This window comes from Carassius gibelio, chromosome A9 (assembly GCF_023724105.1).
Source record: "Carassius gibelio isolate Cgi1373 ecotype wild population from Czech Republic chromosome A9, carGib1.2-hapl.c, whole genome shotgun sequence".
NCBI lineage: Eukaryota > Metazoa > Chordata > Actinopteri > Cypriniformes > Cyprinidae > Carassius > Carassius gibelio.
The window spans coordinates 7,235,142-7,258,520 of record NC_068379.1 but is presented as its reverse complement, the minus strand read 5'-3'; the positions used below and the strand labels follow the sequence as shown (position 1 = coordinate 7,258,520).

The following is a 23,379-nucleotide window of genomic DNA, read 5'->3' as shown; positions in this document are numbered from 1 at the left end:
CTTCACTGTCAGTCAAACTATACATCCGGCCTGCAGCCCCCCCCCACCCCCAATTCCTGGAGAGGAAGTCAGCCACAGCCATCTGTGCCTCAGGCCTGTGAATCACCTTGAATTTGAAAGGCTGTAAAGTGAGATACCCACGGGTGATTCGTGTCCTTCATGCAGTGGAGCCACTGCAGGGGCGCATGGTCCGAACAGAGGGTGAACTCCCACTCCGGGAGGTAATAGCGAAGGGTGAGCTTGGAAAGTGCAGGAGCGGGCGGTTCAGTCTCAATAAAACATCTACAAACTCCGATTGTAAACGTGAGATGACAATGAGCTGCGAGGGCGAGAGGTGATCCCCCCCAGGGCCAGGGCAAGAGATATTGATTTGACAATTGCTTCCGGCCAAGATCCTCCTCTCCACTCACTGCCATCACAAGCAAAACTCCATTTTTTAAGGAGGTTGGGGTGATAGATTTGCCGTGAATTGTCTCTGTCTGTTCGTATTACTTCATAATTGAGATCGCCTATTCGCTGTCCTTATCACTTTGCTAACAATTTGGAGCTTGAAGTTGGAAGTAATACGAGCACTTTTTTCACTAACTGACATTCCCAACAAGACGCACACCATCTGCGCACGTTCTCGTGAATGCCTGGCCAAAAGAATCTGGTCATTAGACGGTTTAACATTGCTGGCATCACTAGATGCCCCACCATCGGATTACAAAGCACCATCTGGAAAAGCATTTTCCGATGGCTTGGTGGTACAACAATTGGGTTGTATGTTCCTTTGTCTGAGCATCCTGGGTCACTCGATGCAACCTGTCTTTAATAATGGCAAAATAAGGAAAGGAGAGCGCGTGTTCAGATTGGAGGATCTGCCCATCGATGGAACGAACCTGTTCGAATGTATGTTTGAGCGTCTCGTCTTGGGATTGTTCCAGAGGAAAGTTATCGCAACTGGAGAGGTTTAGCCTCGCCAAGCCGCATGGTTCCTCTGAAATCGTCCCACTGGATCCCGACACTCCAACCTGCGAGTGGGGCATCCCCACTCCCCGGGGCGGCCCTCGGTGGCCCAGCAAACCGGGTCCTGGGAGCGGAAACAAGTTTAGTGGAAGAGGAAGAAAGAGGAACAGAGTAAGAGAGAGATAGATGGGAGGGGTTTGTCGACCCTGGAGCATGCCGCCAGCTGGTCCTCCGCCAGTTGGATGGCCAGATGCGACGCCGGCCATTGGCACTGGATCCACCAGGCCATCCTCCTCAGAAGACGGGAAACAAACTCTTCCAGTACCACCTTGTTGAGGATTGCCCCGGCGTCGCTTCCTCCGACCAACGGCCATTTGAGGCACGAGTCCCGGAGCTGCTGGGCCAAGACAAAGGGTCGTTCTGCTTCCGTTAATTCCAACGAATGGCAGCATTGACGGTATTGTTCTAGACTGAGGCCAACACTCTGGAGGATTGCCCATTTTAAGTCTGTGAACACCAGGAGGTTTTGGACAGGCAAGTTGTTGGGCAGTCTTCTGGGGCTTGCATCATGGCTTGGGATGATGGTCCTGGTCTGCCTGCAAGTGCAGCAAGGCTTTGTGGTTTTTTCTTGATGTAGACCCTCGAGCGATGTGATGATCTCCGCAAATGGCAAGCGCTCTCTACACCTGCAGAGTTTGCATCGTGGCGACGGCGTTCTCCTTCTTTCCCGGGTTTCGGCACCAGTGTAGTATTTCTTTAGTTCGATGTGTGTGAAGGAAGGAGACCGAGGATGGCTGTCTGAATGTACAAAGTATGTGCAATTTAAAAAAAATCTGTCTGTGCTCAAAGTGTAAATCTAGTTTATATTAATTTATGTGAACTCATTTTGCTGTAGAAATGCTACTTGCTGTGCTTCATTAATAAACTCTAGCGGGAGATTATGTCTTCTTGTCTGTTTACAGGTAAGCCACCATCCGCCCATCTCCGCTTGTCACTGTGAGTCCCAGAACTTCACCTTCTGGCAGGGTAAGGCTGATTCCACTCCCATATTTTAAATGCAAAATTTTTTATCACACTTAAGTATGTGTGTGCTTGTGCTCCAGACGTCAGATGGAAGAATAAGTTTTGGGGGAAGTCTATGGAGATTCTTCCCATCGGAACAGTGAATGTCATGCTGCCCAGGTCTGTTTCTCTGCACTATTTATTCGACCTGCATCTGTTCTTTTGACTGTGTGACTCTTAGCATCATGCTTTGTGCATGTGTCAGTAGTTATGGTGATCACTACGAGTGGAACAAGGTGACAACGTGCGTCCACAACATTCTGAGCGGGAGGCGATGGATCGAACATTACGGGGAGGTCACGATCAGAAACACCCGCAACACTACCTGCATCTGCAAACTCACCTTTGTGAAGGTACATGCACATCTGCAGCAGCATATAAATATATATCACAAATAAGTCCTGGTTCTCATCACTAGAGGGGCACTAGTTTTAAATTGTTTTTAATGTAGCTATATTAAAATAATTGTGATTAAAATGATGAAAAAAAAAAAACACCAAAAAGATGTACAACAAAATACTAACATCATATTTTTTAGTTTATTTTATATTAAAATCGCATCCAAAATGAAAAGTTGTTGTTTATATTACATATGTATGTGTATTGTGTGTTTATTTATTATGTTTATATAAATACAAACACATAAAGTATATATTTAGAAAATATTTACATGTATATACATTTATGTTCTTATATTATATATATATATATATATATATTAGGGCTGTCAAAAATAGCGCGTTAACGACGTTAATTAGTTGTTTGTCGTTAATTACGTCAAATTTTTTAACGCGTTTCACGCATGTGCAGTGTGACAAATTATTCAGGTCAGGAAAGTCTCGTCAATCTCTGAATTCTCAAGACAGTAAAAAACAGCGGCGAGCGCTGCGACGAAAACACAGAAGAAGCTTAAGGTTTTACTCCAGTTACTCTCAAATACATTCATGCCAAGCTCGATAAACAGAGACGACTTTGGTAGTTGATACGCTGGAGCTTCTTCCTGTTATAGCGTTCTGTGTTTCACACTGCGCATGCGCAGAACGCCTGCATGCAATGCAGCGAAAATTACAGCTGTTTGGAAAAGCATATGCATTTTTACTTGGTTTTACTGGCACTTGAAGCCTTCAGAACGTGAAAATATCGATCCTAAAGTACTGTGGCAGAGCAAATGAACACCTCCCAAAAACAAGAGTGCCCAGAGTGCAGAGGGCGCATGTTTGTGTTTCTGAGTTCATTCTTTCGAGTTTCTCTATGCATAATTTCATAGATATGTGGCTATATTTAACCACTGGTTCACCTAAAACTCTTACACTATCTGTAGTTAAATGGCATGGTTTGATATAGTGCTCAGGTAAATTTGATATAAGTAAATGTTAAACTTTTTAAATTCAGAAAAAAAAGAACCACATATAGATGAATCAATACATGAAAATTATGTATCTGTGTCCTGTTATCTATCTTTTGGTATGCATTTCAGGTGTAATTGCAAATAGTGATTAATCCTGATTAATCCACTGAAAATTCTGATTAATTTGATTAAAAATTTTAATCATTTGACAGCCCTAATATATATATATATATTTAATATATAACATAACATACTTTTCTTAAATATATACTGTACATGCATGTGTTTGTATATATGTACAGTATATATGTACAGTATACGCACATATGTTATGCATACAAAAAGTTTTATTTTTAATTAATCACAATTAATCTTTTGACAGCACTACTATTAGTATTTTTCAGTTCAGTTCATTATTCATCTGTATGCTGGTTTTTACCATTTTAGTTTAATAGTTGTAATAAGAACTGGTTTGCTTATGTCCACAATGAACATGTGAATGGTACACTAGCTGAGGATACTTTGAGTTGAGTTTACTTTCGCTACTTCTGACGCCCTGTCTATTATACAGTAGTGCTGTGCTAGTGCCAGATCTGCAGAAGAGCCAAAAGAACAGCTTAGATAGTAGGGCCTTTGAAATCGAATGAGAACAGTGGTTTAGATGCTGGTGTATGTGCAAACTCACATACACTAGAACTTTCAGATAAGTTTAACAGCCAAAAAGGATGAACAGTCTTTGTTTTACATAGTTTGTAATGTACTTTACCTGGTGAACAAACCTATGAATGACTGACTGACAGTTGTCTCTATATATTTACACACATCATATTTAGAGAAAACAACCAACTAGTGTAATGAACTCTTCACTAAATGTACACTACCTTTCAGAAGTGTTGGGTTGGTAAGAATATGCGTATGTGTGTTTGGGTCAAGGGAAACTACTGGAGCTCGAATTTGTATGAGGTGCATGGATCAGTGATGGAGCAGGAGGGGAAAGTCATTCACAGACTGTTTGGGAAATGGCATGAGGGTCTGTACTGTGGAGTCCCACCTTCAGCCAAATGCATCTGGAGACCAGGTACATACACTCACGGGTCCAGAATCGAAATTCGCCAGCTGCTAGCAAAAATAGACTGGCACAATGTTAATGTATAATATATAAATGGTAATAAAAATTCCTTAAGTTAAAGTTAAGTCTGCTGATAAAAAAAAAAAATCAGTGTCTGTAACATGTTTTCGGACCTATGTCTCACATTTACCAAAAGTTTGAGATGCCTATGAGTTTTTTATATAAGAAGAACTGTTTCTTGAACATCAAATCAGCATTAGGATCATGTGGCACTGAAGACTGGAGTAATGATGCTGAAAATGAAGTCATTTTATACTGCAGTATTCAATATTCACATTTCTATTTTACTGTTTGAATCAAAGTCACCCCAAACTTTTGAACAGTAGTGTATTATTATTGTCTAGTGAAGGAGAAAAAGTGAGTGAGTGACTTGGGCTGAGAAGTAACTACCCACTGTGGTCACTGTGGTAGAAAGTACATAAACAGCTCTCAGATCTGTTGTAATTTAATCAATTGCACTTTAATGGCCATTTGGAAATTGATAAATGCTCTAAATTTAGCAGTCATTTGCAGTTATGACACTACACAACACAAGATCTGATGTTGTGAAGGCAGTCGTATGCTTGCGAGTGAGATGCTAATGCTAATGCTAATGCTGATGTTCCACTTACAGTGTTGACTCTCTTCGTTGTGTAAACCGATGTTGTGTTTGTGTGTCCAGGGTCTATGCCTACAGATTATGAGCTGTACTACGGCTTCAGCAGGTTTGCCATAGAGCTCAATGAGCTCTGTCCTGAGCTGAAGGAGCTGCTGCCACCAACAGATGCTCGATACAGGCCGGACCAGAGGTACATGAATTGTCTCAAATTACACTCTTACTGTAATAATATGTTTAGTGGCACGGGAGAGTGATCCACTGCCTCAAAAGAAGAAGTCACTCTAGAAATGATTTGGACCTAATTTTGAAGGACTCCATAAAGCCTTGCTTATCTTTGAAAGGCTTTGACAGCTGTGGCTTTTCAAGACGGTTCATGAAAAGAATGAATTCCAGTCAGTTCCTTTGTAACAAATTGACCAGAAAACCACTTGGTATTATGACTATAACACTATTTGCTAATACTAGTGGTTGGCAGGTGGTTTTAGGAAGAGTGACTTAAATCTTGCGTACCAGAACAGACAGAAAATTATAGTTTAAAGGTGCAGTATGTAATATTGACAGCTAGCAGTTGATATACAGTAGGTACTGCAGTCCAGATTAAAAATATTTGAGAAAGTCAATTCTCCTCCTCAGACTCAATGCTCAATCAGGTTGCCAGATTTTAAGACACTCAACGAGAATGAGCGCAATTGACAGTAGAAGGCAATGACCGTTAAACTGTAAGCTGATGAGTTTATTTATCCATGTTTTAATATTTTTTTGGTCACAGAGCGATTTATTAGAAGACTTTTTAGTTTGAGCAGAATTTGTGATCTTCTATAGCTGCAATACGTTGAGTTGTGTGCTATCTGGCAACCCAGGTGTTGACATTCTATTGGTTAAACTTACAGTGGACAGAATCACAGAGCAAAACAAAATCAGACATTCTGACACAGAACACACATTCAAAGTAGAATAACCATATTTTTTCAAAGAAATATGTATGTGAACTTATGTTTATGCAAATTTTCTGCAAAAAAATAATGGTATTTTTTTATGCTTTAGTACAGTCACAAAAAAAAAGCACACATAAAAACCTTTTAGTATTGTTGTTGTTTATTATAACTAAAGCTTAAACTATATGCATATTTTTTGTTAATTTAAATAAAGCTGAAATAAAATAAAATATAATACAAATATTAGATGAATATACATTTTAGATTAAAAATGTTTAATACCTAAATAAAAATAGAAATGTTGGCTTTGAATTGAAGTACTGAGTACTAAACTATATATATATATATATATATATAATAAAAATGTCACAATTTTTGAAAATAAAACTGTATAAAAACTTAAAATAAAAAGTTTAAACCTAAATCAAAATATTAATAAATACTATGATAGTGTATAAATAATCCTAAATTAAATCTGGTCTCTTTTTCTTACATTTGATCTATATGAAATATTGAGTTATATTGAGAACTAAGTAAATACTTAGTCTTTCATCTCACTTTGTCATGAAACTCGATCGTAAACTGTATCGCACTTATTTTTCTGCTCCCTGAGAGAGTTTCTGGCTTAGTTCAGCTCTTTCCACACTCCTAGAAACCCGTGGAGCAAAGTTTGCGCTGAGTAATCATCGGTGGTGAAGCTCTGCTTTAATGTGTCTCACAGGTGTCTGGAGGAAGGAAATGTCCAGATGGCAGCCGCTGAGAAACAAAGAATCGAAGAGCAGCAGAGAAACAGGAGGAAGTGGCTGGAGGAGAACAACATCAGACACCAGCCGCGGTTCTTTAAGTGAGTGCACTTCATCCGTTCACCTCTTCTTCTTCTGCTATTGAACTCACATCATTGAGGGCAAGGATCAGTCAGTTCCAAAAAGAAACACAAACCCTGTGCTAATAAAACAAGTTGATGAAAAGATTGAACCCAAGGTTTGGTGATAATATAGCATAATGAGAGATTTACACGAAGGCTGGCCATTTTTCAACCGGGAAAACACTAAATAAGGTAAAGCATTTTCAGCACAGCACAAGGGTTAAGAAAATATTTTAGACCTAACCCAATGTGAGTTTAAGCTGTGCTTCCTCTGTGTAACAGGAAGGTTATGCACAGTCACCAGAGGGAGAGATGGGTGTCTAACAACACGTACTGGGAACTGCGCAAGGACCCCGGCTTCCTCAAACTAGAAAACCCTGAGCTGTGGTAGATCCAGACGCCTTCACTGCTGACTGCAGACGCTTACTATGCAGAACAGGACCTCCCTCTAGATTTGGATTTTATCTCCGGACTGAAAATAAATGTATAAAAAGCCTCTCTCCTCATCCCTTCGGCAGGCTCTGTCTCAATAGTTTCCCTCTACATAGTAAAAGAGAGATGCAGAGCTGTCCAGATGAAGCCGGTCGCGCTTCCTCTTAAGTGCTTGCCTTAAGAAGTCGCTTCTCAACAACATAGTTTTACGCTTTTAGTGAAATTCCCTCAACTTCTGGGTTTAGACGGACTGAATTTGCTCTTGGTTACATTCTGCATGTGTAGACGGCAGCTTTCATCGGCAGTAGGTTACGTTAACTCGTCAAAAACAACATTTCGACAATTTTAGCTCTATTTTTGTAAACAACCGAAAGAAGGGAATTGTTTTGGAAGTCAAAGCTGTGACTGAAGTCGAGCTGTCCCTCCTCGTGTTCAGTGGCACGCCACCTTTCAAAACTTTCCAAAGAATCAAGCCTGAAAGAGAGATCCTGGACCCAGAAGCCCTCGCAGACCCCTGGATCTCTGGATCGTTAGTGCTCTTTAAAGCAAACGGGACATTTATGCACCACTAATGGCACCAAATCAAATTCAAGAAATGATTTTTTTCCAAGCAGGTTCTACAAGCACTCGCCACCTTCAGAAAAACTAGTCCGTGCCCTGCGAAACAGATTATTCCAGCTAGTTTTCGCTCCAAACTCACACCATTGGTTGAGAGAGAAGTCAGGCGCACGTTGCATATAAAGTTCACCCGACAGTGATAAATCTGTCATTAATTTCTCACCCTCGTGTTCTTTCATGCCCATAAAGTTTCAAAACACAGTATTTTTAATGAAACCTGTGTGGTTTCTGTCCCTCCATTGATAAATATGGGTAACCAAAACTTAAAAGATCCAAAAAGGTTATAAAGTTGCTGTAAAACAATTTTCGTTATCTTATTAATATGCTTAAGTGATGCCTTTATGAGCTTGTTGTGTTTGTAGGATCTTTTGGTGACCTGGTCATTCAGTGGAAAGAAGAAAACCTCTCAGGTTTCATTATAAATATCTTCATTTGTGTTTCAAAGATTGACTAAAGTCATATGGGTTTAGGAGACATGTGGAGTGATTTATACCTTGATTGCACCAGTGACCTGCAGACATTACACAGTATTTTCTGTTGACTCTCTATCATGACAAAAGCGACAGCGGCCTCTACAGGCGTCTCAGTGCTACTGCATACTGCATACTTCAGGACCCCACATATCTGCTAACTACAAATAGGAAATGGATGTCAGTAGTGGGCATACTACACAGTATGCTGTAACATTTCGTGTAATGTACTGCATTTTTTTACGTGACCTCACCATGTGTATAATTCAGTGAAGTCTAGGATATAAATGATAATATTTAGAAAAAAAAATTGACTTTTGGAAGTCTGAGTAAATACTGGTTAATAAATATGTTGATATGTGCGGTTAATCTGTCACGGAAATTACTTTTTTTTCACATATAGAAGTCGTAAATGTAGTATTCTAGTATGCATTACGAATTCAAAACTCCAGATGAATCATGCATGTTATGCAAACTACAGAAAGGGAAGATATTTCTACATGGATTGCATTCAATTTTTTTTTTTTTTTAATTTCTTATACATCACTTCTTGAATTAAACATGCTGAGATGATGAATCATGTGACAACAACAGTGTAGCAGAATACGTTTCTAAATGTTTAGTGTTGCACAATGCATGCTGTTATCCATACGGTCAGTCTTCAGTGAAGTATGCAGTATGTAGTACACTAGTATTCTAGTGCGAACATCCATCGTTTATTACATTTGATCTGAAACTCATTCATCAAACAAGTCATTCGTGAAAGCATTCTTGTGTAATTTGTTGCGTTCGATTCAACTGAGCAGATTTTAATTTTTTTAGATAGTTGTAAAGATTTTAAGTAGATTGTAAAGAACCCATTAGTAGAGCTGTATGTCAGTGTTTGAGTCCTTCACTGTGCCTTAACACTTATGAAACCTTATCAACACAGTCTACTGGAGGACAGTCCATCCACAAAACATCATCTTTTGCACACTGATGCACTTTTTTCCCCCCGGTAAGACCCTGTAGAGCCCAAAAGACACCATAAAACACAGACTGCTGGAAATGAAGGTGTGCATCTACAAAACTATGTGTAGTTCTTATATTACAGATTCTCTGTGACGGTTGTTGTTGTTTTGTTCTTTCTGTTAAGATGAGATGATTGCTGATCTGGAGCTCATCTGACTGAATGTTTCTGAAGCTTATAGAGAAGATGATGATGGGAAAAAAATAGCAGGTTGAGTTTCTTGTGTAGGGAAAGACGCTGTAGTGAGTACATCTGCTGGTAGTTTCTCAACATTGCATGAACACATGTCAAAGCCTGCCAATGATCTGTGATGCCTTATTAAAACGAGCGTTTCATTTCAATCTCATGATATCCTCACTGAGACGTCCTGCACTGTGTGTGGGAGTTTTATTGATGTGATCAGCTTTCCTCTGAAGAAGTGCAGTTGTACGGTGACATCTCTCTCTGTTCACAGCTGCTCCAGTGCTCCACTGTTGACGTGTTATTAGGACACTCTCCAGACCTGCTGTTTCACATTTAAATGCATTGCAAGAAATACATATTTATGTTCCAAGTCAGGACCTGTGTCTGTTGTTTATTATCAATCTCAGTATGCAACTAGAACTCAGAACCTCAGATTAAAGAGACGTCCCGAGGAGGCCGGGCCACTAGTCCAAAACTGACACTTAAGATTTATTTTTAGGATTTATTGACATTATTGATTAATGACTGGACAAAGTCAATACTATTAAATATTATTATTATAAAATTTTTAATTTCTGACCTGCTCACTTATGAAATGATTGCTGCGCCCCTGACCTGTGACATAACTTAATGTAAAACATTCATTTTAGGGATCAAACAGGTTTTGTGGCTCCACGTGAATTTTATTTGATGGGACAGAGGCTAAAAAGATTTTGATGTTGAAGGTCCCATGCTTTGCCACTGGCCCAAAGTAATGAGCATACAAAATAAATTATTTTTATTATTTATATTAGCCCTCTATGGCACAGTGTAGCCCTCAGAGAGCTAATATATATTTAATAAAAATATATATTTTTTCTTGTTTTTCTATTTATTTTAGTGAAGCAATGCAACAGATGCTGGCAGATCACATGACAATGACAACACGGCCAATGTAGTAAACAGTTTTATACAGAAAAAACAATACAACGGGAAGATAAAATCGTATTTGAGTGAGGTTGTTGCAGCAGGTCTATGAAATTAGATATGACAAAAACTGACAACCATAACTGAAGACTCATAGGTTTGATGTATCTTTATTTGCCAAATGAGTGCAGTCCATGTATTTGTCCGTGAAGGCCTGTTTCACACAGCGGCACCCATATCAACATGTAGTGAAGCTTGTTGTGTAAAAAAAAAAGATGTTTATTCATGTAACAGTATTCACACTTCATCATGGTTTTCTTTAGTACATTGTTTCCCCCAATATATAAAGCCCAAACAAACTTTGTTATAGTTATAATCAAATAACTAAAATAAAATAAATAAAAGATTCACTTCTACTTGTCTAAATAAAAGAGATGAGTTAAAGAAGCAAATCGGATGAAACCAGTGGATGTAAGTTTGTTGTGTGCTATACACAGTAATGACCAGTAGGTGGACACACCGTACAGCGTAGTGAAAAACGTTTTGCGATGCATCGCGAAGCTTCGTTTAACCATCACAGATACCGGTTTAAAGCGTTCACTGCTCTCTGAGCCTCGAGAACGCACTGTAAACCTTACAGTTGATGTTTTTTTAATTGCTTACACAATTATTGAAACTATGGCTTGTTTTCGCCACACTCTATCATGCAAAATCAAAAGAATTTTTAACTTTTAATTTTAACTTTAAAAAATTGTTTTTGCTATTTTTGCAAAGTACTATCTTGACAGTACTATCTAAAGTACTATCTTGTGTCACAGCACCCACACACACGTGTGTACAAGAATGCACTGTAAATACAGTATGCACAACTGATGAGCATTAGTTATAAAACTGGACTGAATCAACACTGAACTAACTTGATCTGTATAATGACAGTATAGGCTTGTTTGAATTTGTAACTACTGCTTTGAAACATTCTGCGCTGTATAAAGCATAAGAGATAAAGGTGACTTGACTTGTGTGCATATTCAGAATAGATTTACAAAATACTGTAAGCAGAAATGCAAGGGGGAATTATTTTTTTGTGGTCAGGTTGTTTTTGATTTTGATTGTAACTTGGTCTTAAGTTATGGTATATGAGCGAAAGGTTTGAGGGTGTAAGCAATTAAAAAAGTATATATATATATATATATATATATATATATATATATATATATATATATATATGTATGTGAGTATTTCAGTCAGGTTTCATGTAGTGACAATCAAAAAAACTAAGTACATCCAGTTTGAGGTTCACTGTATATTCGGATGTAAATGTAACGGTTTTCAACAACCAAGAATAAACTCAGTGTTGTAATCCAGAAATTCATTTATTTTCATCAGCGAGTCTGGTCTCGGGTCAGTATGTGTTTTGTGTGTGCTGTGTGAAACAGGCTCGGGGTCAGTACGTGCAGGTCAGAAATCATGTGCACACTGATCCCGGACCTGCTGTTAGAGTTTACTAGCGACCATCTTGATGTACTGCAGGGCGTTATGTGCTGCGGTGTTGTGGGCGTTACTGCTGGTCATCCCTGTCCCGTGGCACACCGTCACCGGTCGGGTGGACAGCTCCACCAAACACTGGTACTGGCCGTTCACGGTCAGCTCATCTGCAGAACACACACATACACTATATATCACACATATCCAGCCCCGGTGACATAAAATGACACAAACTGAGAAACGAGAACCGACCGATGTCTACGTATGTGACCTGAAAGCCCAGCTCCAGTGAGATCTCCAGCAGCATCTGAATGTAGTCTGTGTTTGGGATGCTGAGCGGCGTCCTCCTCAGGAGGGACATCTTCTCCCCTGTGGCCTGCCGTAAGCTTTCCACATACACGCGAGACGGAGGGCTCTGGGGACCACACAAGAGACAATGGGTCAAAACTGGACACCTGACCGCATCTGATCTGATTTAAAGTGTTAGTTCACCCAAAAATGAAAGTTCTTTCATTAATTACTCACCCTCATGTCATTCAAAACCATCTTCGGAACTCAATATATTTTTGATGATATCTGAGAGCTTTCTGACCCTCCATGGACCCTACAAGGTAACTACCACAGTTAAGGCCAGGAAAGGTAGTAAGGGCATTATTAAAATAGTCCATGTGTTATAATGGCAGTAGATCGGACTCACGGGAGATAAATTGTTAAATGAAGTCTTTTTCTTTTCTTTTCTTTTCTTTTTTTGTGGTACACAAATAAGTATTATCATAGTTTCATAACATTATGGCTGAACCAGTGATTTCACATGGACTATTTTAATGATGTCTTTACTACCTTTCTGGGCCTTGAATGTGGTAGTTACCTTGCTGTCTATGGAGGCTCAGAAAGCTCTCAGATGTCATCTAAAATATCTTAAACTGTGTTCTGAAGATGAACGAAGGTCTTATGGGTTTGGAACGACATCAGGGTGAGTCATTCATGACAGAACTTTAATTTCTGGGTGAACTATCCCTTTAAATCCCCGCTCCTCCACAGTTCTGTCCCCTGTTGATCATTTTGTGTTTGTGAGTGGAAGCACCTCATGATTTGATGGTGACTCATTCAATTCCTCGTGCTGAAATATTGATGGAATCGGGTCTTTCCTTCACCTTCAGGCTCTTTTATTGTTCCAGGGGCTGACTTTTCTTTTATATTCTTTGTTTTTACTCATAAAGGTCACATGAAAACTGCCTTTGTACCATGGCTTCATCATTTACTTCTGTTATAGAAATGTAATGTAAACCAGTTTTTTCAAGCACTGGTCAATTTTGAGTTATATAGCTTCCATAACATGACTAGTGGAAAGAAAACATCCAAAATACACATTTGATGTTTAGTTTATTACACTTGATCTATTTGCACATATCTTTGCATTAATATCTTTTGGCAGTTTTCACAAAGTTAGTCTTTATTTAAACTAATAAATGAAAATAAGAATCCCAAAGCATCAGTGAACAGATGGATGTCACTAACCCATGTGATCTCGGGAGATCCGGACAGACTCTGTAGTTTCCCCAGCATGCGTTCGGCTGCTGCGCGTCTGCCCTGCTTTTTGGAGCTGCCGGTGCCTGAAGAGCAAAAGCACATCATTGATTAATTTCCACTCATAATGTGTAGCTTGCGATCACAATACGAAGAGCGGCTGACGTCACCTGACTCCTCCAGGCCTTCCAGACGACAGGTAACAGTGAACTCCTTCATGTGATCCGGCCCGGTCTCCAAAGACACCACATACTCCGGCAGACACCAGACTCTCTGCATGGCCAGCTCCTGACGACACACAGCAGCATTCAAACACACTCGAAACAAACACATACAGCGGCATGCGAAGGTTTGGGAACCCCTTGAAGAATCTGTGAAAATGTGAATCATTTTCAAAAAATAAGAGAGATCATCCTAAATGCATGTTATTTTTACATATGCATGATGACTGTCTTTCTGTTTTGTGATGGTTGTGCTTGAGTCCCTTGTTTGTTCTGAACAGTTAAACTGAGAACTGTTCTTCAGAAAAATCCTCCATGTCCTGCAGATTCTTCAGTTTTCCAGCATCTTTGCATATTTGAACGTTTTCCAGCAGTGATTTTATGATTTTGAGATCCATCTTTACACACTGAGGACATTTGAGGGACTCAAACACAACTATTAAAAAAGGTTCAAAAGGAAACATTGCATTAAGAGCTGGGGGGTGAAAACTTGAAAACACGAAGATGATGTTCAATTTTTTCTTATTTTGTTGTTTTCATTTAGTTCTGCCCTTCGTAAGCAACAGAAGATGTTTCCCGGGAAAACAAATTAAGTACAATTTACCTTGATCTTCAAATTCCAAAAGTTTTCACCCCCGTCTCTTAATGCATCTTGTTTCCTTCTGGAGCATCAGTGAATGTTTGAACCTTTTTTTAATAGTTGTGTTTGAGTCTCTCAAATGTCCTCAGTCTGAAAAGATGCATCTCAAAATCATACAGTCACTGCTGGAAAGGGTTCAAATATGCAAAGATGCTGGAAAACAGAAGAATCTGCAGGACCTTAAAGACTTTTCTGAAGAACAGTTCTCAGTTTAACTGTTCAGAACAAACAAGGGACTCATGCACAACCATCACAAAACAGAAAGACAGTCGAGGATCATCAGGTAACAGAACACAGTATTAAGAACCAAGGGTTCCCAAACTTTTGAAGGTTATTTTAATAATTTCAGACATTTTTTTTGTGTTGTGGACTATATGCAAACATATTTTATGCATAATATCTTATTTAAGAAACTACTAAATAAAAAATAACATGCATTTAGTATGATCTCTCTTATTTTTTGAAAATTATTCAGATTTTCACAGATTCTGCAAGGGGTTCCCAAACTTTCGCATGCCATTGCACTCTCTACCACAATAATAAATACTGTAGATTTTTAAAAAATTCAGTTAAGATAAACTTTATATTGGCTTGAAGAAGCGCAGGCAGAACTGAAAAATGTATCACATGTTCCAAAAAAACTATCAAGCACAACAACACTGATAATAAATCAGCATATATTAGAGTGATTTCTGAAGGATCATGTGACACTTAAGCCTGGAGACTCTGCTGAAAATTCACAGAATTAATTATATTTGAAAGTACATCCAAATAGAACACTGTCATTTTTAGAATTTTTTTTTTTTAATTTAAACAGCTCCCTGAATTTCCTGAGCCAACATCATCATCGGCTGGTGCTTGAGCAGGTACAGTACCTGCAGGACTCCTACAGGATTGGATGCGTCTCCGGCTTCAGGAGAAACACCATCTCTCTGATCACTGCGGAGGATTCAGAAAACAGTCTTAACTCAAGGTGCTGATCTATAACAGCGGATATCACTATCTACAGTGTCTACTTTACTTTGGCCGGGTGTCTCGTTTCAATAAGTTCAATGCGGCTTCTGCAGCTTCATGTTTTGCAGCCTTTTTAGTGGCTCCTCGACCTTTAAGAACAAAATGGTATGTTTTAGAATCCTAGTGTGCACTATATACTCTACACTCTGACTAGGTGGTATTTAAATGAGCATGTGTAAGTGTGTGTGTGTGTGTGTGTGTGTGTGAGTGAGTGTCAGACCTTTGCATGTGATTTCTCCTATGGTGACACTGAAGATGAAGGATTGCTGGTGCGCTTCTCCGTCAGACTGGAGGAGCGCGTACACGGGCGCGCGGCCGATTTTAATGCCATACTCGTGCAGGATCTGGACGGGTGTCTTCTCCTGACAGCGCTGGTGAGCCATGACACTGAGACGAGAAATATATATTAATACCTCGACGGAATAATAATGGGTCAAAGACGCTAGATGAGAGCGATTTAAAGAAACTAGTACAAATACAGCCTCAAAACACATCTAAATATGTAACGCAGATATTGGCCACTGAGTCAGAGACGCTCCATTATAACATAAACAAAACATTCCGCCTGCAGTCTGCCATCCACCTCAGATATTACATTAAACAGACGCGTACGGGTTTTGGAAACAACAATTGTTAAATATATACATATATGTGTGAATGTAGTAGTAGTAGAAAATAAGATTAAATGTCAAAATGTAAGAGGTTCTTACTGAGAATCAGCCATTATTGCTATGCGTACGCCGCTTCTGCGTTGATAGGCAAACTCACTGGCCAATAGTATTCCACTATACTGACTCTAAGACCCGCCTTCCGCACGGTACTGCGCCAGAGCCCCTCCCACAAGGGAAACTCCCAATGTTAGCGATCACGCGTAACTTGGCGGAATTCCAAAGTCGAGACTAGGATGTGCTTCTTTTCAATATTAATTTACATTAGAGACACTTCAGGCACGCCGATTTTGTGTGTAAACAACCTGCCACTGTATAAAGCCGAGTGTCAGAGAGGCTTATCTTTAGCGGATTTAGCATGACATGACTTCGGAGTGAATTCTAAAAGTCAGGATGATTTTTGATAGGACAGATGTGGTTCATTTAATGACACAGACAATTCATTTCTATCATTTTATTGCCAATGTGACTGACAGTTTTGAACACAGATTTGTATATCTGTGGTTTTGACAGCCATTCATGTAGCCTACTGCGGTCTCATCTCTGGCTCCACCTCTCATACGCGCGTGGAAGTGCTTGTAACTTTATTTATTTATTTTCTTCGCTTGTGGGATTTGTTTTAACCCTTTTTAACAGCTTATGGTTGCAACCAACCGGATTCAAATTTAAGCTTTATTTTGGCACATTAAAAGGAAGCTTCAGACTGCACTTGTTACCAGGGATGGGCAGTATATCAGATAAATTTTTATTGTTTTTTTTTTTTTTTTGTATTTTGTATATTAAAACCTTTGGGAAAAAAAAGTACTGTAATTTGCATTTAAGTACATTTTTCCACACAAAATTTTGAATTTGTTTTTTAAATAGGTGTTCCACACATTTGTATTTGTACACATTTCCATGTATTTATACCCTTCTCTGCTAGTAACATCATTCAGACTGTCACACTACTTTGTAGTGGATTGTAAAAAGTCCTGTGTCCACTTTCTTTTGTGTGCAGCTGTATTATTTTCTCTTTAGTAAGGCTGTTTACTGAGACTGTACAAAGCCACTCGATTTAAACATCTCATGAATATTAAGTGGGTCAACATACATTTTTTATTTGATTTATTTAGAGTGCAGAAGGCAATAATCAGCAGCAGGAGGCTTTCCCTTAACATTGAAATATCAGTTGCAGTCCCCTCTTGTAGAGGAAACTATCAATTTTGATCAGAGCGACAAACAAAAGTGCTTTAGTGTCAAATACGAGAGCATACATACAAGTGCAAAAATCCTAGTACAAGTTTTGGGGTGAACCCCTTGTTTCAATTGGACAAGATAATCATCATCCCAGCTCAGCGTGTAAATGTTGATGAACATCTGTTTGTGTATGTGCTGTGTATGCTGTCTGAGAGCTTTCATGGACTGCCACTGGACATTATGGAACGGGTCGTGAGTTCTGAGTGGAGGGAAACACACTCTTGGTGAGGGTGAACACTTGCTGTAGCATCTGCTTACTCAAACTGCTTTTGTCCATCTTTTTGCTCACATTGCTGTTCTCTTGCATCGGAATGGAGAGTAGATCTATTCCCCTACATGCACACAAAATCAGACATCCAACCAATGTCCACAATCAAATTTAGTCACAGTCACAGTCACAGTTAGTTACAGACTCTTCTGACTCAACCAATCAGGGTGTAGTCTTATGAGTACAATGCAATAGAAACGTGCTCACCGTTGCACCAGCAGCTGCAGGCTGTGGCAGAGGGATTGTATAAACCAGCTTCCCTTGCCTTTTTCTCTTTATGAGATGCAGTGTGGTACAGTGGACATGGCTAACAGGTAGTCCGCCATCTCTGGTATTATGTCTCTGAGTAGCTGCATCGCTAGCTGGGGTTTTTTTGCAGAGAGAGGGACACTGATTTGGATTCAGGATCTCTATCAGCTCTCTAAAGGTGACAATCCCTCCTTTAACTCGAAAATGCCTTCTACTCATCCATGGCTCAACACGCAGCACACTACGCAATCCGCCAGCGTGTGGTCATGAGGGGTGTCTGTACAAACACAAATAAACAGTGGAGTCAACGAGACAGCAGCTATGTTTTGGGCAGATTTCTATGCAGTGCAATACAATAGATTGCATTATTGTTTGCCCACTTTAAAAAAATTTTTTTTAAAATATATATTACATTTACATTTACATAAAATAATAAAAATAAAACAAAATTTATGCATTTAGCAGATGCTTTTGTCCAAAGCGACTTACATTGCATTCAGGCTAACAATTTTTCCTAACATGTGTTCCCTGGGATTCGAACCCCCAACCTTATATATATATATATATATATATATATATGTTTAAAATGTAGATGAGACGTCGCTATAAAAAACAATCAGCGACTATGGATAATGTTTCATTATCAAAATAATAATAAGCATGATGTTGCAAAATATGCAAAATGCTAGAGCACTGCCAAACAGTGGCAAACATATTTAATTTATGCCTATATCTGTAAGAGTACAGAGGGTTTAATACATTTGATTTAGTAGATGTTTCTCCAGGTAATTTAGAAATCAACAATAATATCTGCATCAATACCACAGACAACAGAAGTACAATATATTTAAACAAAGCTCTTTTGAATAAGCAGCTTAAAGGTGTTAACATGTGATTATACTGGCTACATACAAAAGCTAAATGTTAATCTTATAAAACAGCACATACTACAGAAATATAAAAGGATTAATGCATATCTGAAATTGGATGATTGTCGCTTACATTTTCAAATGCAGCAGACTTGTTCAAAATATTGCAAAAAGAAAACTTATAACGTGAGAGTTTAATGATGCTTAATGTTATGAAGATTGTTGCATGGAAAGGCCTAAGCTTGCACCTATATAGACAACAAACACTATATAGTCAGGTTAATGATCCCAGAATCGAAACATGTCAAGCATTTTCTCCACCAAAAATGTTGACAAGAAACACTTTTCACAAAACTTTCAGAATCAACTCAGCAGTCAATGTTGAGGTACTGTGTGAAGGGTGTAGATTTGTATTTAGCCATCCATCATGAATACAATCCTCAAGTGAACACAGAAATTGTATAACATTTGAACTGAGCTTCATTAGAAGTAGTTGTTGAAGTAACCTCTATTTTAAGAAATTAGTCAAAATTTGTAAGAATCAATATTATTCAATCATTTCTGTGTACACAAAAAAGGCCTATTTTTCTCAAATATTGTTCACAAATCTGTCTAAAAGGCAAATGGTGGTCACACCAGATCCTGACTGGTTTTCGGACCCACCCGGACCCCCCACTACAGTAAAACTGCGCATTTTAGAGTGTCCTTTTATTGTGGCCAGCCTAAGGCATAACTGAGCAATAATCATACTGTCTAATCAGCATCTTGATATGCCAAACCTGTGAGGTGGATGGATTATCTCTACAAAGAAGAAGTGCTCACGAAACACAGATTTAGACAGATTTGTGAACAGTATTTGAGAGAAATAGGCCTTTTGTGTTAATAGAAAAAGTCTTAGATCTTATGAAAGTTAAGCTTATGAAAAATGGGGGCAAAAACAAAAGTGTTGCGTTTATAATTTTGTTCAGTGTATGTAGAATTAAGATTATCCCATAATTCAACTCATGATGTCTCTCTAAGGCTGAGCCATGCAGCTATCAATTATTTCTGTCAAATAAACAATCAAGAAATGATGGGGATCTGAGATATATCAATAAGGTTGGCTCAGTGAGAGAAGGTAGATCTTATAAAAGGCAATAGAGCCACATAACTAAGGTATTGTTGAATTCTTTACTATTAGATATATTATTTTTAAGCATAACTACTGCCAGAAAAGAGCAGCAAAACCTGAAGCCCAGCTGAATAGAGGAGCTGTGGAAATAGCAGTGTTTCTTCTTTTCGCTAGATGGCAGAAGCACTCGAATAATATCCTCGCCGTTTGACTTTTGTTGTTGTTTGGAAGAAGAGGAAAGAAATAAATTATTGGGAAACAAAACACTGCTGTTTTTGAGAATTAAATTAATCATAACTGAGACTGTTTCAGCTTCACAGCATTCACATAAGAAGAATGAAATTCTACACTCTAACTTAGATCTGCATATGGTCAGTAAAATGTATTGCTTATTTTCTTAATTTGTGGAACTGAAGCAGAATGTTCTTCAAAACAGAGAACAGCACTGTCACCATATCTTACATCAGCATACAAGGAAATAGAGAGGCAATGGATTATTTCAGAATGGTCTGCTTCAAGGAGAACATACCACACTGTGTGTGTACATGTGATTTACGGAAGGGGTGTATGGCTTAAGGGTGTTCTCACTGACAGCAATTTATGCAACCTGAAATCCTTAATTTTAATGAGAGTTGGAGATTTTAGGTGTAATGCATTTCTAAGAATCCTTACACAATATAGTTTGTGTCAAGCTGACTGGCATTAACAAATAATTAATAATTACTTTAGGTGTAAGTAACTGTTAGTGTATAATGCTTAATTAACTTTATCTAATGGGTGATACAATATTGTCCTTATACTTTGAATACATGTGAGTGCACACACCACAATACTCACTGTTATTTTTAAATTATATATATATATATATATATATATATATATATATATATATATATATATATATATATATATATATATATATATATATATATATATACACACACACACAAATACACACACACACACACACACACATATATACATACATACATACATACATATATTTAAGTGTAAATTTATATATATATATATATATATATTTAAGTATTAATATCGTTAAAATTTTGGTCACACAGATCAATACAGATCAAAGACCATGTACCCAATGATAGAATAATCTACACTTACCCAAAAAGCACTTAAAACCGGGGGGCAGGGTTTTAGATTTTTTTGAAGCATCAATAAGCGTTAATAAGAATAACTATAAGAAACGTCTGCTCAGTATTGAAACTTGACAATCAGAGTGCACTATTTCTGTGGCTTAGTGGTGGCGCATTGTTTGCAGTGCAAGAGGTTATGGATTTGATTCCCAGGAAATGCATTTTAGGTAAAAAATGTTAGCCTGAATTCGCTTTGGATAAAAGTGTCTGCTAAATGTATAAATGTAATAACTTCTGAATGTGGTCATGCAGACCAGTGCTAGTGTGAGCTGTCTGTACCAGGTGAGTTTGCCAGCCAGCACCTCTGCAAGGGGGAAAAGGGAGTAAAGAGAGTAATTATGTCCTGTCACAAAGGCCTAAGTTTTTACAGGACTGAAAGAGGGTGGAAAGGTTATGATGGTGTTTCTCCACACTCCTCCATTACTTACGCCCACATACTTCATCACTTAAAAATAAACAATATCAACCATCATGTTTCAGTGGATTAGCAGCTCTAGTGGCTTTTAATCAGTTCACGAATAATGAATTGATTGCTTGTAAATACGTACCTATTAGATTTGTATTAAATATGGCCTTTATTCAGAGTAAACTGAAAGTGGTTATCTGGTTGAGAGAGCAGAAGTTACCATCCTGCTTGTGTACAGTCGTGGCCAAAAGTTTTGAGAATTACATAAATATTGGAAATTAGAAAAGTTGTTGCTTAAGTTTTTATAATAGCAGTCTGCATATACTCCAGAATGTTATGAAGAGTGATCAGATGAATTGCATAGTACTTATTTGCCATGAAAATTAACTTAATGCCAAAAAAAACCTTTCCACTGCATTTCATTGCTGTCATTAAAGGACCTGCTGAGATCATTTCAGTAATCGCCTTGTTAACTCAGGTGAGAATGTTGAGGAGTACAAGGCTGGAGATCATTATGTCAGACTGATTGGGTTAGAATGGCAGACTTGACAATTTAAAAGGAGGGTGATGCTTGAAATCATTGTTCTTTCATTGTTAACCATGGTGACCTGCAAAGAAGCGCGTGCAGCCATCATTGCGTTGCATAAAAATGGCTTCACAGGCAAGGATATTGTGGCTAGTAAGATTGCACCTAAATCAACAATTTATAGGATCATCAAGAACTTCAAGGAAAGAGGTTCAATTCTTGTAAAGAAGGCTTCAGGGCGTCCAAGAAAGTCCAGCAAGCGCCAGGATCGTCTCCTAAAGAGGATTCAGCTGCGGGATCGGAGTTTGCTCAGGAATGGCAGCAGGCAGGTGTGAGCGCATCTGCACGCACAGTGAGGCTAAGACTTTTGGAAGATGGCCTGGTGTCAAGAAGGGCAGCAAAGAAGCCACTTCTCTCCAAAAAACATCAGGGACAGATTGATCTTCTGCAGAAAGTATAGTGAATGGACTGCTGAGGACTGGGGCAAAGTCATATTCTCCGATGAAGCCATTTTCCGATTGTTTGGGGCATCTGGAAAAAGGCTTGTCTGGAGAAGAAAAGGTGAGCGCTACCATCAGTCCTGTGTCATGCAACAACTACCGTTCGAATGTTTATGTGGGAAAGTAGTTTTTATAGTTTTTGAAAGAAGTCATGACAAATATAATTGGTTTTTAAAACATACAAAAATAGCTACACTAATAAATGGGACCATTTTTTTTTTTTTAAATCATAAAAATGTTTATGTGAATCCAAATATTTTAAACAATAGTGTTATTTTGGAAATTATTTCATAAAAATGTATCAAATATTTGTAATAAATGTAATGAATGGCCTAATTAATCCATAATTACTTAATGTCAAGCTGTCTGATATTATGGGATGTGTGCTGGTTTGCAGAGAGTGTCATTGACAGTGTTCTTGTTCTGCTCTGCAGTGCAACTCTTTGTGACCTGTATCCAGCTTCAGCTGCGTCCCACTCAAACTCTTACAGCTCGCTTTTTTCCTCCATCGGAGCCAAGACAAATCCTCCTCCATGTCTGCACACACACATACACACAAACAAGTGTTTGTTTGTCAACTTTTCCTATGCTTTTTGTTGGGCTCTTTAGGGATTAAGTCCTTGCCACATTTAAGTTCTGCCTCTGTTTAGATTTCCTTGTATTTATTTTCACCTGCCTTGACCTACAGTAGTTTTCCGTTGTTCCTTTATTAGTTCATTAGTTTCCACCTATGTTAATTATGACATTAGTTCCCTTGGTTTGGTTCTTTGTCTTTGTCTATTCACTGTCATGTTTAGTTGTGTTAATGTGTTGTGCAACCCTGCTCCAAGATTCCTTGTATTTACTTTGTGGATTATAATTAAAGACTCTTCACTTCACCAGTTTCAGGTCTCGTTGTCCACTACTGTGAAGCAAATTACCCGGCTACCTACTTGTAATACCTACTTGTCATCGATCCCTCTTTTGTCCTCTTCAGTCTTCATCCATCTGTGATCC

The 23,379-nt window shown here is 38.4% G+C and overlaps 2 protein-coding genes across 9 annotated transcripts in view; one reads left to right on the top strand and one right to left on the bottom strand.

Annotated features, from left to right (window-relative positions):
• Nucleotides 1-9,971, top strand: part of LOC128019569 (oxysterol-binding protein-related protein 6) — a 56,883-nt gene extending 46,912 nt beyond the window's left edge. For 4 of the 8 annotated variants that reach the window (XM_052605636.1, XM_052605635.1, XM_052605630.1 and 1 more), the window contains 7 exons: nt 1,911-1,974; nt 2,052-2,130; nt 2,219-2,363; nt 4,292-4,436; nt 5,149-5,275; nt 6,742-6,864; nt 7,168-9,971. In XM_052605636.1, coding sequence (XP_052461596.1) covers nt 1,911-1,974; nt 2,052-2,130; nt 2,219-2,363; nt 4,292-4,436; nt 5,149-5,275; nt 6,742-6,864; nt 7,168-7,276 — 792 coding nt within the window. In that variant the 3' untranslated portion in view covers nt 7,277-9,971. Of the gene's footprint in view, nt 1-1,910; nt 1,975-2,051; nt 2,131-2,215; nt 2,364-4,291; nt 4,437-5,148; nt 5,276-6,741; nt 6,865-7,167 lie in introns of all 8 variants that reach the window. The other 4 variants (XM_052605634.1, XM_052605633.1, XM_052605629.1 and 1 more) reach the window with 1 other exon arrangement.
• A 686-nt stretch (nt 9,972-10,657) lies between these two features.
• LOC128019571 (interferon-inducible double-stranded RNA-dependent protein kinase activator A homolog) lies at nt 10,658-16,221 on the bottom strand. Its single transcript, XM_052605639.1, has 8 exons — nt 16,101-16,221; nt 15,611-15,777; nt 15,398-15,479; nt 15,252-15,315; nt 13,686-13,803; nt 13,507-13,601; nt 12,241-12,403; nt 10,658-12,155 (listed from the first exon to the last, which is right to left on the bottom strand). The coding sequence occupies exons 1-8, from the start codon at nt 16,112-16,114 to the stop codon at nt 11,998-12,000; spliced, it is 861 nt and encodes a 286-aa protein (XP_052461599.1). The 5' UTR covers nt 16,115-16,221; the 3' UTR covers nt 10,658-11,997.
• Between the last annotated feature and the right edge of the window lie 7,158 nt (nt 16,222-23,379).